Source organism: Cyphomyrmex costatus, unplaced genomic scaffold (assembly GCF_001594065.2).
Source record: "Cyphomyrmex costatus isolate MS0001 unplaced genomic scaffold, Ccosl1.0 scaffold29, whole genome shotgun sequence".
NCBI lineage: Eukaryota > Metazoa > Arthropoda > Insecta > Hymenoptera > Formicidae > Cyphomyrmex > Cyphomyrmex costatus.
This window is the reverse complement of record NW_017277017.1, coordinates 1402626-1420174: the sequence shown is the minus strand read 5'-3', so window position 1 is coordinate 1420174 and position 17549 is coordinate 1402626. Positions and strand designations below refer to the sequence as shown.

Sequence of the window (17549 nt, the reverse complement as noted above, 5' to 3'; positions counted from 1 at the left end):
GCAGCGTAAAATTTGCATTTAATTGTACGCATCGGTAAAAAGCCGCGGAACCTTCTCTCAATTCAAATCGGAAATCAAATTCGATATCTCAATTTTCGTCACGCGTGTCGCCAGGTTGCTGGAATTAACGGACGCTCCGAGAAACGTCATATATTCCAAAGAGCTGTTTCTCCCGCGGGTCTCGTCGGTGGAAAAATTATTTTCCCTCGGCTTGAGTATCTCTTTTTCTCTTTTCCTTTGGCAAGATTGACGGAACGGCGAGAGCAAGCCGCCGCCGCTATTCTGTAACCGCACCTTCGACGCTATTCCCTCCCTCGCCAGTGATAATCGTTCCTTCATCTTCGACGGACGGTTTGGTGAGGTATGACTGGAATATCTTAAATCGCTGGTGGAGCGAAGACGCAAACCTCTCATCGAGGTTGTACCCTTAAATTTAAACGCCGCTGTCGACCGGTAATCACTGGCGATATGAGAATTTATGCGGGCCGAGAAGGTGAATCTTTGCGTCCATCCGACTGGCGGATGTGGTGCGAAGAAGGGCGAAGGACTTCCCTTTTACGTGCGTATATACTTCCTCGCGTGAAAGGACCCTCAATTCTAGGCACGAAGTCGAGTAATTGGCAATAAATCCCGGGCGCGGACGAGTCGTAAAATTTTCTCACCGGCATTGTCATAAATTATAGATAACGCGGATACATTCCCCGCGTGAAGAAGATTTAGACTTGCTTGTAAATTGCATGTAATAGAGTGCTCGAGACAATGTATAATCGCGCGGCTCGTTACATGATTTCTTCCGATATAGGCACACGTTTGTTTGACTATACGATGGGACAGAATTTATAGAGACGAAAGGAAAAGGCTATAATTGAAAGATACTGTATAACAAAGGTTACTTGCTTCTACATGGGTGGTTCAAATGGACGAGATTTTTTTGTGTGAATACAAATCAATGTTGGCAGACGTATTTACATTGAGTGACAGGTGGGAGTGTCTGCTCACGCCCTACATGGTTGTGGCCTCGCGGTAGTTGTTTCCGTAGTCGTTGCGATGCTCAGACAAAATAATACCACGTGCCATTACGCACTTGCACCTTCAATAACGTCTCTTCTCCGAACTGTAAACACGATTTACACAAAATTTCGACAGCTGTAACATTTTTATTCGCAAGAAACTTGCGATCAACACATGAACTTCAACACTGACATTCGGTACTATTCGTTCAGACATCGCAATGACTAAAAACAACTGTCGCGAGGCCACAACTATGTAGATTTGTAGAACGTGAGCAGACACCACATTTGTAATTCAATGTAAATACGTCTATACCTAGTATTCCTAGAAGGAATCTAGTCATACACACAAATGGCGTAATAGCATAAATGTAAACTGCATGTCCATGTGTGATATGTATTGTATCTTGAATGTACCAAAATGTACTGTAAATTTAAAGTGCATCTATACGTAGGAAACTGCGATAATATTTTGTTGTAAAAACACAATATACGTTGTAAAATTACAACTGCATAAATTACGATAAAACGGAGTGATTTGAACAGACATGTAGTCAACAAAAATGAGAGAGAAGGAGCGTAAAGACGTTCAATTTCCTTCTCTTTCTAACATATTGTGTTAAATAGAAAGACATGGAGACTAGTCGTCTTCGCGTCCTCTATCTTTTTCATTTTTGTTGACTAATTTTATACATAGATAGTGTAATCTGTTCTATTTATCTTTGACCCTTACAGTTTTTATAAATGTTAAAAGTTCAGAGGCCTTCTAAACACAAAAGAGCACTGAATCGCAAACGTATCTGAACTGTCAGTCAATCTTCTTTTTAACAGCTTTCACAGCTCGCACTGTATGCAGTTACTGTTTTTGGCAGGTTATAAAAATCACAGTTATATACTACGAATCTCTAAAAATAGGCGTAGAATGTTGGTAACTGGACGACGACTACGCAGCACGCTAATAGCGAAAACAATGGTGGCGAAACAAGGCCCGAGAATCAGGACCTCGAGATATGAGCAGATCTCCAATGCGCATCCGCGACACGCCAGTTTTGTAAATTTACAGCAAATTTCTATTATAAATTTGCAAATACTGCGAAATCGCAGTAAAACATGATTTGTAACGTACTGTAAATTTACTGCACAGTTCTATTGTAGAGGTATTGTAAATTTACAAATATTTCTAACAGTGTACGTTGCTACTTTGATTGGTACCGCCATTATGCGAATACGCCAATCAAAAACGGTCTAGACGATGGTTTGTCTTTTCTGGAATTCTGTCTTTTGGAAACATTACATCTATACCAATAATTGTATTTAACTACACAATAAAGTCTCGTTCGATATTTAAATCCATCCCTTAATTAATTTTTGTATAAATTAAAAGAACCAACATTACAGTAATACCATATTTTGTATTAATATTTTTGTGATGACGGGCACGTTCATTTGTGCGTAGATATTCGCGTGACTTACTCGAAAACTTATTTACACGCAGCGGTAGCATTACCGATCGATCTCCGTTTAGATAATACCACGGCAGCAAACTCGAAAATGATGAGCGCGATATTAAATTCCCATTTTTATTACAGCAACGTTAACATCGCGCGCCGCTTAATTACGCGGCACATGGCGTTGTTTTTACAAGACGGCGCCGAGAGCAACCGAATTAGGCGAGAGAGAGAGAGAGAGAGAGAGAGAGAGAGAGAGAGAGAGAGAGAGAGAATTCGTGCGGCTTCCGTTTTCAGATCTCGTGTCATGCTGCAGCTGTAGGCACCGCGCACCTCGTTTTATGAAGATTAGATCCGTCCGGGACATATCCCGTATACGCGCGTGTCGCACAAATCCTGGACAATTTTCTAGCACGGATAGACATGAGTAACTGTGTGTTATAAAGATAACGAGCAGCAGAACAGAGATCGCGCGCGCCCTGCGGGTGGGCTCGATTACAACGGTATCGTAATTTTCGAAAATTCGGTAGAAATGTAGCTCGTCATTATGAGAGGAGAGTCGGAGATACGTGAGCGAACGCGCTCGTCGATTATGGTACCGGTATGATATCTCTGTTTTCGGCGTTTTGATAACTACGCGAATTACGCACGTTCGCTCGCGCAAAAAAGGTCCCTGCCGGAATGTCACGTGTCAGCCTGTCACTTACAACCGGGAACGTCGTCCGATCATTTTAACAAGCGAGTTTTTAATTTTAAATAAAAACACGATCTCTCCCTGCCTCTCTCTCTCTGTCTCTGTCTCTCTTTATCTTCCGCTGCCATTCGCGCTTTGTTCTCCAACTGGCAAAAGATCGCTTGACATTTAATGCTCGTATTATACTCGCCTCGTGTGCTTTATATGTCGCAGCCATGAATCGGATCAAAATTCGCCACGAGTTTCAAACGATTTAAAAATAAAAAAAAGGAAGGAAAAAAGACGAAGAAAAAAAGAGAAAAAATATTCCCGCTCACTTTGCTACCCATACTGATCGCGACAGATCGATTTCACTCCTTCTTCGTAAGCGTTATTTACAATTAAATTAAAACGCTGGATTCGCATCCGGCGGGAGGAATCTTCGAGGGCGCGACGCCGAATGTATTGTTAAGGATAAGCCGATCTTCTCGATATTCAATTTATACGCCGCAATGCGTTTGATCGATACGCAGCGTGAATGCAATTCCCATCGAATCTGCATACGGCAATATTCCCTCGGTTTTGTATATTTCGATATATGTAGATATATAATATATATATATAATATACATACATATATATTTCAGCCGAAACGCGAGATGCGATGAACAAGGGCAACCGAATATACGTCGTTATCTATTGTCTGTATTTGGCAACAATTACTAATATAATCGCTCGAGGGACGATTCTAATAGCGAGATTCATCTCCTCTCGCGGTAACGAAACCGACCAATATCTTCTCTCTTTTTGTTTTCCTTTTTTTATTTTATTTAATTTTTAGCAAAGCGAGAAGGATGAACAATATATATATCGTGATATATAACGCTGTTCATCGACAAACGAACGTTTCGATAGAAATTTACCGTTGACAGATTACATCGATTCAATATATTTGTGTTATTCCGTGAAAACAGAGATTCACCATCGTCGCGACAACTAAGCCGTAATAAACATATTGAAAACAATCGAAGAACAGTTAAATCAACGTAACTGAAAATAATTAAAGTATAATTAAAGTTTCACTCATAATAATTGCGATATAAATAATTGCAATATAAATAAGTGATGTAAATGTGACATTTTATGATAGTTTTTGATTTTAATTAATTTGCGAATCTAATTTGTTAAGCGGAAACTCGCTGAAATCCTGACATTTTCATAAATCCAATGTTCACCTGAAAAGTGTGTCGCGTTTTGATGCAAATAATTAAATAATGATAAGTAGAAAGAGAGGAGAGAGAGAGAGAGAGAGAAGAGAAAGAGAGAAAGGAGGGGAGAAACGCACAGCAGTGGTAATGAATATTCAAACAGCAGATGACTGCACTCGGCGCGACTCGAGTTTGCCGAATTTTGCCGTGACGTGCGACTTACGATCTTCAACGACGTTTCATTCTCAGTATATTCTGGGAAAGGGAGTAGGAAGCGTATAGTGCTTAATCACGGCGAAAGCTCGAAGAACGTTTCCATAAGACAGAACGACAGGCACCGAGGACTGAGGCGGTAACCAGGTTGAACCCTACAAAGTAGGGGCGGAAAATAATCTTTTAAGACGGCCGAAGAAGTTGTAGTTATAAACAGAAATTTAGATCCAGTTGCTAAAGTAAACAGCAGAAAGCACCGCTCGGGTCCTCCCTGTCTCATTTCATTCCTTTCCTGTCGTTCTCGTTCGTGCTCGATCCACCACGCACTAGTCTAGATAACCCCGGAGACTCCCCTTATTCGGTGATAAAAAGAAGGAAAGACGAAGGGGAGAAAGAGAGAGAGAGAGAGGGAGAGAGAAAGAGGGAAAACGGCCATCCTCGCGTTTCACTGAACTTTTCACTTAGCCACGCTCGCCGATGAAAAGTTGGCTGATCTAATAACCGGCGACACACCAGCGACTCCGACCACGATCGAAGTTTCCCAAACGATTTCGCGGTGAGGTTGTCGCGAGCGACGACTCTCAAAAATGCGCCGCGTGTGACCTAGGTAAGATTCGATGGAAAAAGGAGAGATCTTACTTCACCGTGAATTTTCGGGATGGAACAGGAAAGAATTTTATTCCCAATGACGTCAGAAAGAAAGAGGGAAAGAGATGGAGCATGTGCGCGGTGGTGGAAACTTGCTGATTTATTCTCGGAAGGTTTCCTCGGAATCGCGTATATTATCTCTTTCAGCGGGTATATCAAACATCGGTCGCACAAACTTGTCTTAATCATAATTTAAAAACTAATCGTTTTTCTTTTATATTTTTCAAGAAAAGTCGATTTTAAATTAATCGAAAAACCTACAAAATTAACTTATTGGAACATCTCATGTATAGACAAGTGTAGATGTGTCGCAACACGGTTAGTGAAGGCAGATAAACGTTTCTCAGCGTATACATATTATATTACTATATTTTCTGCTAGCTTACCGCCCGTGACGCGACACGTGAGATAGGGTGTATCGCCTTCCTCATAAGGACCAGCTGTGCCGTTCAAGATGCGGCCCCATCGATCCAAAATGGTTGGTTGCTCTGGTGGAACTGCAATAGAAGGGAAAATTTGTATAAATACTAATTCCAAAAACAAAATAGTGAACATAGCAGCGTTGTGTAAAAATAAGATATTAAAAAATAAAGTATATTAACTTTTGTTTCCTATTGCTTGTTATTCTCTCCAATTAATTTTGGTATCATTTTTGTCTTGTCTTCGAATCGTATGTTCGACGAACGACATTCAAAATTGATTTTGTTCGGTGTCTGATCTAAATTTTGGTACAATTTATCTAAGGTGTTATCAGCACAAAATGGGTATAATTGAATTATAGTATAATTCAGGGTTATAATTGATATTTAAACTCTTTTCGAATACAGCATCAAATTAGTAAAATATTTGTAAGTTATGATATGCTATTGGCAAATTTGGAAAAATAGAGGGAGTTAGGAAAATCGTACTTGTCGCTGGCCTTTATATTGTACCGGTATGATTTTCGCAAGTAACGCGAGCTCTCATAAGATCTGAGCACAGGATTGCCGTAATACATTAAGACTTTCAGGACAATTAACAAAATTATTTTTGACTTACAAACGATTAGATTATTTACTTTTGCTTATATAACACGTGGCAGTACGCTATCAAGAGACATAGCGATGTCTATTAATTCCAACGTCATACGTCAAAGCTTATGCGTTGCTTACGTCTACAACTTAAGTTTGTCTTAATGTTACAGCAATCATGTGCTCAGACCCATAATCTCCTTGCAGCTTATACGCATTGATAGGTTATATTTATAAATTAGGTATTAGTATCGGACGTAAATAATTATTAAAAGACTTATAACTGAAGAATATAAGAACTTCAAAGAACAAGATTTTTTTAATATACTGATTTTTATTGGCTTTCAACAGTATTACAGGTACGAATACGCAATCTCTTAACATTTTTTCGCACTTGATTTCATGTTATGGGTTATAGAACGCAGTGAATAACGGAATGCAGTCTGTGTATGCAGGGTCTAATGCACAAACTGACGTTATTTACCGTCATTTTGACGTTAAAGATGTTATTTTAATGTCAAAATGACAATAAGCAATGTCAGTTCACTAGGTTAGAAGTACGATTTAGGAACCAGGTGGTACAATTTAACGACCAGGTCTCAAAGTTGTACTGAAAGCTACTATTTTTATCAAATCTAATTTAAACAATAATTTAATGTTTATTTTTGCAAAAGTATCGTTTTGTTTTATTGCCAATGAACCAAAGTTTAATGTAAGTATAGAAATATTCTGATCTCTTCAGTACTTTTTGTTACAATTTTGTTTAAAGTTAGGGGGAACGATATAGGCGACTTCCTCCTATGTAATTAAAAATAATATATATTTTTTGTACTTAATTATTATTATATAATAATATATTATAATTATTATAATATATTCTTTTTTTAATTATTTAATACATATAGCTACATAAGAAATTAAATTGTATTATTTTTTTTTCCTTTGTTTTTCCTTTATTATATTAGAAAAGATCAATCTTAACGTAATAAAAAGTAGGTAATTGAAAATTAATTCATGAATTTATTTAATCATTAAAATGTCGAATCAGCGAGCTAACTTTTTGAGAAATTCGTTTGCTATCTGTGTGATGACCTAACATATTATTTATGACGCTGTTCAAGTGTATAATGTAAAGTTTTCGGATTGCCTTCATAAGTCGTACGTAACCTTATTAAGATTTCACGAGAGCAACGAGCAGTTGGACACCGCTTGGATATCAAAGATATTTATGTCACTTGAGTTATGCATTTAACCGTAACTGACCTTCCACTTTTCTTCTTTATATTTGGAACAAATTCAGCGTACCTGGAACGGAATACGTGCTCGGTATCAGCTATACCGATGTGTAGCTATGATCGTTCGCGGATTAAACGCAGCGATATTTTTCGCGGAATATTCGCTCTCGTGAAATCGAAGCGAAGTCGGATAAACCGGCTAGAATATTTCTCTTGCTTTTTTCATTATTTTGGAAGTTACGCGCATACGTCGAATGTATCCGGTATTTTATCAATGATGTTGGTGGCATTCGCTCTCTCCTCTCTTTCTTCCTTACTCTTCTAAATCGCTGCAAATCGCATTTCTCTCAGTCTTTACCTCGTTCAATTCGCCGCTCTCTATTAACGGTTTTTCGTAAATTATACAGCCTCAGGTAAAACGCCTCGGCTTCTGTTTGTCCATCCTGAGTAATTTTCGGCAACCGTTATGATGTATATATCGATATTTTATCGATTCTTTTAATTTAAAAAGTCAGTGCTCCAGTGTTTTCGAAATACGCTGTTCACAACTAGGTAGAATATTGCTGTTCGATATCGGCTGAAGGATCTCCGGGTTTACTCGACACTGCGAGTCCTGTGTTTAACGATACGTATGTATATATGAGAGCGTACACCAGCCACTCTGACGCGGCCTTTTCTCCCTCGAAACATCTCCCGGTTCGCCGCACGATATTCGCTAGAAAGAGAAATATGCGTATATCTATCGAACCGTGAAATATTCAACGCGGATTTCACGGTATGTAGTATTTCGTATCGTTCTTTTTTTTTACAAGCAATGCTAGAACCGACTCGAGCCCTGCAAAAAATTGTTTAAACGAGGAATTCTTGCGCAATTTGTGCGGTCTCAGCACCGACAAGCCATAAACGAGCTCGTTAATCTACCGTCGAATTTTTACAATTAATATCCATTTCCAACAATGTCGGTTTCATTTACTCTATTCTTTTATATAATTTTTAGAACAAGTAAAGAATATATAAAGTAAGTTAAACTAAGATTAAAATTAATTTATATTAGTAATAGATAGATAAAAATGCACTGATTAGATATAACTACCTTGTTTATATTCATTCGTAAGAAATTTCTGTCTTTTCGCGATGTCCGCAGCTTATTGCGAGCTTAGCGAAGACTATTACGGTGTTGTCGAAACGCACAAAATGCCGGCTGTATGCGCATTTCGACAAAAATCCCCGAAACAATCCCGGGGATTTTCGTCTCGTATTAAGGAAAATCCAGCGTTAAAGGAAAACGCGATCGTAGGGAGGCAGAATTCTAAGCGAATTCTAAGCGTTTTCGTAAGTAACAGTAATGACCAGCGGGATCGTCAGATAGATCATCGCGGAGAACGATCAAAAATCGAGACGGACAGCGTCATCGGATGTGTATGTATGATAACGCACGGTTGCCCGACGGAGGCACTTAATCAAACGTTCCCGCGTTCCGGCAAATTCAATTTTGGGGCATCCACCGTAACATCCTCCCGCCAACACCTCTGCGCGGCTGGTCCAAGAGCGAACCTTCCTCCTTTTTTGCCCTCATCTTCCGGCTGTATCCTCTTTGCCTCTCTCACTTTCTAGCTATCTCCTTCCTCTCTTGTGATGGCGCAACACTACGATGAAATTTTCCCCCTCCACCCGCCGTTCCACCTGCCGGAACGTACCTGTAAAGTATTCACGAGGATTTATGGCCGCTATTCAATCTATAATCGGAGTGTACCCGTGGAAAATAAAGCGTCATCCATCGTGGCCAGGCACGTCAGCGTGCCAATCAATCGATGCCCGCGCCGTCTCTTTCTTCCTTTTTTTTTATCTTGTCTATTTTGGTGCACACTCTCTCGTATCGTCCTTTTATTTTCGACGCCGCACCGTGGCATTTCACTCTCTGGTTCTCTGGTCGCTCTGCTCCTCTTTTTGATCTCCCTATATCCTCTCATTTTTTAAATATCTTTTTCCTTTTCAGACAGTCTTGGGAGAGGCTCGGAATGGAAAGGGGGTACGTTGAAGAGATATCACTGTAGGATTTTCGCATGGAAAACGCCTCGCAGAAAGCCCCTTGTGTTAAGCTCGTTTGACGCTGCGCGCGCACGGACTAAGCTTCGGGCGTAGATTAATTAAATCCGCATCAAAGTCGATGCACGAGAGCGTGCGAATTGCTTTCCTCGATGTTGCTATTCGTTTCCAATTCATTTTCTTCAAGTACGTCATTTCCTTTAAAATCCTGCTCGTTATTTATGAAATCGTAATTTTAGATATCTCATCGATGTATTATATATTTATACAAATTTCATAATTACGTTTTATATTGCGAAAGGTAGAAATAAATTACGTAAATTACGGTAAATTATTCTACATTTATACATCAGAATTCGTACCGAATTGCTTGAAACGCGACTTGAATCTACATTTCGTAATTATGCCACTTTATGTGAATAATCTCAAATTTCCCAATGCTTCATCAAATAGTTTTCGTAAAATTGAAGAGTGTGATTAAAATTACATTACACTCTTAACATTGTTATATATCATTCTGTTTGATATTAATATAATAAAAAATGATTAATGTTAATTGGAGTGTTATTACATTAATATTTTAGATTTAATAGAATGCGGTTAAGGAAGGATCACAATGTCCTCCTTTCAAATTATGTGTAATGCTACTGACGCGTAATAATAATTAAACGTCGCATTTAGATGACGATGCGGTGAGTATGGTAATGTTCGCGTAACGTTTAATGACATCGCCGATAATTTAGTCCAATTTACTTCGAAGAGCTACGTATCTGGTAAATTAAACGGAGATCATAGCATGTCGTGCATCATCCGATCTGCGACGATCCACGACGACGGGCGACGACACCCCGGAGAGCTTAATTTTTACGAGACTCTCGGGGCGATATTTCGTTGGACTTTTGCACGACCATGGACGGCACACCTGGTATATTTCCTCTCTGCTCTTTAATCCAGGATTCATCCCGATCACTCAGCAATCCTTCTATAACTTGGCAGAGAAGATTATTTATTGAACCACGCTGACGTCAAAATAGAGGCCATATCCGCGACAAATAAATTGGAAATCAATCAGGAATGTTCGTCTTGTTTTTTGGCAGGAAAAAGATGAGTTAAAGTAAATGTGGCTCGAAGTCTTAGATTAATGAATTTTTACAAAATATAAATCTTCGTTAAAATCTTTTCTAAATTAAAACGTTTTTTCACTAAAATAAAATTTAAAAAATTTCTTCCATTTGGCGCTTTAGTAAAAATTTAAGAAAATTAGAGATATACCTACATTTTAGTGTGATATACAACTTTCTTTTTAGATTTACGATACAAAAAAAATTGTTCTAAATTAAATCATTAAGTATGTAACTCTTTTATAGATAGTAGGTATAAAATAAAACGTTAACATCCACAAGTTTCAATATATTTTTATCTCACGGATTGACGTGAAAGGTAGAGATATTCGGAATTATTCGTCATTCTACAAAATCGGTTATCATGCGGACGCAAGGGCGGCACGATATTTCGGAATTTACTGGTTATAGATTTCATTATCGGGTTTAATCAGCCGAGTGAAACGAAGTCAACGAAAAATCTAAAATTACGCAATTAACGGTCGTGACGTATTGCGAGGGAATGAAGTCATCCTTTATCGGAATATCGTGTCACGATGAATTGATGCAGCGAAAGGCGAAAGTACTAAAAGCTTCTATGATGGAGTTCTGAAAGGAAGCTAAATTTCATCTCGTTTATCGAGCAAAGCACGTGTCTCATTTAATCACGTAACCAGGTATTACATTCATTAATCATGTACAAGTGTCTCAGAGACGTGGGACTTATCTTTTCGGAAAACAATATATGTACGTCTTTTGAGTATGTGTCACAAGTATCTCTCTTCGTTTATAACGTACTCTAATTTGACTTCTCATACAGATCACTCAGAATGATAAAATACTAATTATCCACGTATCAAACGTCATTATCAGACGTCAGATTACATATTAAACGCGTCGCACCGCACTTATGAGATTCGTTTAAACTTTCAGTTAAATGATTGAGTTAATATTCTTGGATGCTGGATCTTTCTTCCTTTTAATAGTTATCTGAGAAAGCTATAGAGATACATTTTTGTACAGGCGGTACATAAATTATCCTCTCCAGTGTAACGTAAAGATCGATACTGTGCGCGATACTAATCGGGAGTTACACGCGCGCGCGGCTGTATCTCAGAGAAGCATCGCTCGCAGGCGAAACGTAATCGTAGAGTACGCCGGTAGTTACAGATACAACGCCGTTTTAGAGATCGAAGTAGCCGTCCATTTCTGCAAATAGGAAGTCTAGTTTCGCGTGCAATGTCGTACACGTGTAACAGTCCGCCTCTGCAAATATGGAGTTTAATTTGCCCGGGACGTTACGTACATGCATCTACCTCTTATGCAAATGTCTTGTATATACTCAGTCGTTACAGAAGTAATGTAAAACGCATATGGTCGACAAATAAATTTATTTCACTGTGTATTTCTGTAGCAAAACCCCACGCCGCGTAATATTATATTTTTCTAACTCGATTCTTTTTTTCGTCATTTTCCTTTAAATCTTGATCACTGAATTCTCATGTGAAATAAATTAGAACGAAATTCCGATCTAATTACTGTTTCATGCGGTCAAAGTTTTAATCTGCTCGCGCGCACCTTGCTACTGTTACTCGCACGACAATTGAGAAGTTCTACGTTGAATGCGGCTCGTTATCGTCACGACGAAGACAGTATAGTTTTGAATTCCGAGTTGTAAGAGAAGAACCGTGGTGGCACCTAACTAAGGCCCGTGTGCGAGGCTAGTGGAAGAGAGATTGAGTACGACTGGATGGAGATTGTAATGGCAATTACCAGTGGTAATCAATGGGCCACGCTCAGACCGCGTCGATAATTTCAGGACCAGTTGGAAAACGAGCGGTTCTAGAGAGTGCGAGCATGTGTGTGTGTGTTGCGCGCGAGGGTGGAAGCCACCAAAGTGGCGGAGGCGTGTGCTCACCGCGATTTTAATTGAGTTAATTTTAAGCTCGCGCCAGGTAGAGGCGGCTTCGCGTGCGCGCGAACGAAGCGTCGAAAAGAAAGATTTCGGCGGGCATTATAGTCGCGTGCAGCTAAAAACATTTTCCTAGCACATTTTTTTTTTCTTTTTATCAACTGGCAGGCATCTCACAAAAAAATTTCAAAGTCGGCTTACGGTAGATTTTTTCTTGTTTGCCACACGGAAGTTACATTTTGCCTCGGGCATCAATCGGATTAGAGAATGCTTTCCGTACATGCCGAGTTTTTTCCCCTCCCGTATTGGACGGAAAATGTGTCCATGCGTCTTCGTTTTTGTAAAAAAAAAAATAAAAAAAAAAATAAAAAAGTACGAAGGGTTAATGATTCTGTCGTTCCAATATCAAAGAAGACCTCGGTAATTCAGCTACAATCAGCAGCATTCTCCTAAAATCGTAAAAATGGTAGTAACGAGCTGGTGGCTGGTAGTACGCGTGTCCCGAACGGCCACGTGCAATCAAGTCGCGATTTTTATTACATTTTTTCTGCATGAATTCATAGCACGTGGAAACCAGCAAGCACAGACACGAATGCACAGATCGGCAAAGAGAATATTCGCGATTTTTATCAAAGAAGAGTTTGCAATGTAAATGGAATGAGTCCGCGCAGATGGTCGATTATGAAGTGTTTCAAAGAAGAGTTTGCAATGTAAATGGAATGAGTCCGCGCAGATGGTCGATTATGAAGTGTTACGTGTGTGTGTGTGTGTGTGTGTGTGTGTGTGTGTGTGTGATGTAATTAAAATTATTATTTTATTACAGTACGCAATGAAATATGTAAGTTCAATGAAGTATAAAACATAGAGGATGTTTTAAAGATATTGCAAATACTGCAGGATCAGATCATTTAAGGTTGTCACACATTCTTCGTTCTAAAATTTCATAACTTTACCCTGATTTCTAGAATTTTTTAATTTTACAATTTTCTCTGACTTTTGATATAAAATTGAAAAAAAATTTTTTTCGTCCTGATTTAAATATACTACACAGCAATTTAACACAGTGATGTAAATTATTATCAACGTTGTTTTACACTGCTTACATTTAATTGTTTATTTGATATAGTATTCCAAAACTGCAGATGTGTGATGTACGCATATAAAAAACTATGAATTTTTAATTTTCCAAAAAAATTCTCCCTGAATTCTCTGATCATTTTCAATTTCCTGGTTATCAGTTTTGTGGCAACTCTATTATTACGACGTGATTTTTAAACAAGAGTAAATTTCATCGCTAATAATCGGGATACTCCTCATCGAAAAAAAAAACTTTACCGACGATGTTTGCCACAGGAATGTGTGAAATTGTTATACGAGGATCGACCTACTGACCCGCAGGTTCAAGCAGATTGGTCGCGCGGTTATCGAGATTCCGGTTGATTCCCTGTGGGACAGATCGTACATCGAGATGGCATTCGCAGACGAAATTACGTGTCACGAAAATATTCGCTTATTATTCCACCGCCCTCGGCACTCGAAAACGAATATCGCCACATATTTCCAAGAGATTATTTATCTTCCGCGCGCGGAAACGATCTGTGCCCCGCCACTTCTTCCGAATATATATATCACTTACGGCTACACGAAGGCAACGATCAAGTGAAGAAAACGGGGACGAGAAGTTAACGGATCGTTTGTCATGTTCCAGCTCGTTTTCCGTAAATTTTTGCGTCGCGACGACGGTCACGTTGAACGCGGAAATTCCAGCGGGACGGATGATTAATTGAAATCACTTTGGGATTTTTGCGGAAACGGGGATTTAATCGTGTATCTCGTTTTAACTGTATTACGTTACACGGTGCATTAACCGCATAGGGAATAAGCAGATGCCGTCTCTCTCGGGTTCCTTGTGCTCGCCGTCGCGCGGATTACCTTGTCGTTTAACTGCATAACAATAGTATCACGGCTCGCCGAGCCGTGTTTCATTTCATTTCTTCCGAGAGACATGCGTACGCGAAAATTCTCTCCCGTCACATTTTCGGCACTTAAACGCGATGTGAACAGCGAGCTGACGTTATGCAAGCCGAATAAAGTTATCGACCGCAACACGAATGTGTGTGAGGGAAAGAGTAAATTATATATATACATATATATACATATATATATATATATATAATACACGAGGTGATGCAAAATATAGATCTTAAAAGCGTACGCAGTATCTGCGCAAAACTGAACAAAAGAATACTATTCCAGTATTCCATTGCCCCGATTCGCCCGATAAGAGAGAGAATCCGCTCCACTTTTATTTATACGATCCAACGTCTTTGTGCTTCAAATCGCATATGTCGATGCCGTATCGTCATATCGTTGCGTATTGTTTCATTGCCTTCGTTTGAGTTTATAGCGGTCGGGAAGGACGCGTGTTTCAGATTGTCGTATTGAAGCTAAATTGTTATCGACAGGAATATCATCGTTCGCGGCGTCTGGTATCGGTTAAGGCGACGTCGCCGGAGTGCAAGCGGCTAAATCGATTCTCAAGCAATTACCACCTACGTAACACAAGCGCCTAAACCGATGTGCTAAACAGAGACTGCGATTTCATGCCGCAATTCCGATCGCACTTTCCCCGCTTATCGAGAAGGGCGAGCGTGAATGATCGAATCACGCGGGGTTTCCTCTTTTAAGAGGATCCTAAAGTCGTCTGTTTTACTGATTTAATAGGACGTACAATTCACATATACAATTCACGTGTCATTAATGCATCACACACTATATACTATTGTATCAATATTGCACGCATCAATTTACACATAAATTGTCGTAATGCATTATCATATTGAATTAAGGAACGTGCCATATTGTAAAAGTGATATCAAAAATGTATGTAATGTTTGTAACACTTGCGCCTAACACAATCAGACGAATACGTAAAAATGCTCCTGTTTTCACATATTTTATTTCCACACTTACAAAAAATAGGAGAATCAATTTATTCGAAACAATTTGTACCACACCATGTCGCTTAGACTGTAAGATTATCATCTCTATGACTCTGTAATATAGGATTCAAGAATCACTAAGGAGGGATCCGCGTGAGTTCCGAGACGTTCGATATCATTGTATTATATTTTTATATTATATTCTTTATATATTTTTATTTTTATGCTGTACTAACATTGTAAATTTGAAATTTATTTTATAAAAACATCTTATTACTGCTCGATTTAGACCGAATTTCTTTATACTTTGGATACCAAAAATGTTATCAACCAAAAAATCACGTTTGTGGAGTAGGTATTCTAGATGGTCAAATCTTGAAACTTATTGGCCTACTCTTAGTTCATTAAGGCCCAAATCTAAATAACTCATCTGATAATCTTCTTTAAACTCCGCAACTTTTATTTAAAATTTTTTTTTTTAAATGTATTGTTTTTTAAGATATTTTGTGTCTGAGTTAAAATGGCTAAACATGTTTTGGTTCAAATCAGATCTAGAATCTCTAGAATCCGGATAGGATCCCAATATTTGACCATCTATAATAAAATATTCTAAATATCACCTTTCAACTAGTAACGATAGCTTTTTTTATATCACTTTCGCACATTTCTTTGTAAATCTAATTATGAGGGACATTGTTTTTTTATGTTAACTACTATCTGTAGTCTGTAAACTATAATTTCGTTAGTACAGATTGCTTTTATATCAATCAAATATTATCACGATATTGTCAGTTTTAGTTCTATAAAATAGACTAAGAAATGATAAAAATCACAATTTCAAAAATTGGTTTTGCTTTTATATAAACTCCACCACACACGTGCTAAAGCTATACTTCAATAAGTAAGTATACTTTAATTCGGGGAAAAAATTTTAAATCTGTAAAAGAAGAAAAAGAAAAAATTGCGACGTAAAAATTATCGCGTGCAGTCAATAAAATAGACGACTATCTCCTTAAACGAAATAACAACTTTCGATTCCATAATGCTGAAGAAAAATCAGGTCGCGAAGCGAGATCCCGAAAACGCCGCTTCGCGCGTTGGCAGACTAGGTCAAGAAGTTGGAATCAGCAAGTCGCGATGTTGTTAGAGAGGGACACTCGAAAGGGAGAAGTTTTTCCGTTTATTTGTCGCTCGTAACAAGCGAAGTTGCACGACTTTATAATACCACGACAATTCGCCAGATTTAATATGCATCGCGATAGAATTCCAACTGGAGCCAAGTCCCTGATTTTATCTGTCAACTACCTTTTTCCCACTGTTCTCTCATTCTTCGACTTCATGAGCCGAACGATCATTTTTCTCGCCTTGAAGATTAACGCGAAAAGAAATATACCACACTATTATCTCCGCGAGTGAGTGAATTGCACACTAATGGATTATATCCGGCGGACAGTTACGTTCGAAGTTAAGATCCATCATTTGGTAACTGCGCTATTAAACCCCCTCGAAATCCTCTCTCACCGACGTGAGGGATTACACGTATATATGCGTTGGCGACATGATGTGGCGCTGGTGCTCCGTCCTCAGATTTCAATAAAAACGTCAAATTTTATTTTCAAATTCACCGACACCACCGTTGCGCCCATCGTTCATGTTCCTTGTCACCGTCGAACTCGTCTTCCTTCGTCTGGGATCGCCCGCGTCATTTTTCCACCGTCCTTCTCCTCCTTCCTTTCTCAGGGAGTCCCTCGATGTAGTCTGTTCGCTATACGTCACCGAGTGCGTTTCCCAAGTTTCTCTCATGGAAAGTCGACCGCAATAGAAATGAGAGTTTCCACCTACTAGCGAGACTACCACGTATTATTTTCGAGACGTGATCGGTCGTTAGCGTTACCTCTCTTCGATATGTTCTCAACGATCGTCGGTTGAAGTTCATTACGAACATTATGAGCTGCTCCAATTATGCCACTCGGCGTAATTCGAGTAGCTCATAATGAACACGATGTTCGATGTCTAAATATCTCTCGAGTTTCGCGTCTGTTTTGCGTGGTATAATAAAAGGTATTTCCAGCCGACATATATCGAAAGACAGTAGCGACAGAAG

The 17549-nt window shown here is 38.9% G+C and overlaps 1 protein-coding gene across 1 annotated transcript in view; it reads right to left on the bottom strand.

The window, feature by feature from the left end:
* Positions 1-17549, bottom strand: part of LOC108775168 (nephrin) — a 95714-nt gene that overhangs the window by 58059 nt on the left and 20106 nt on the right. The window contains exon 2 of the mRNA XM_018541456.1: positions 5587-5697. Within this exon, the coding sequence (XP_018396958.1) occupies positions 5587-5697 (111 nt within the window). The remainder of the gene's footprint in view (positions 1-5586; positions 5698-17549) is intronic.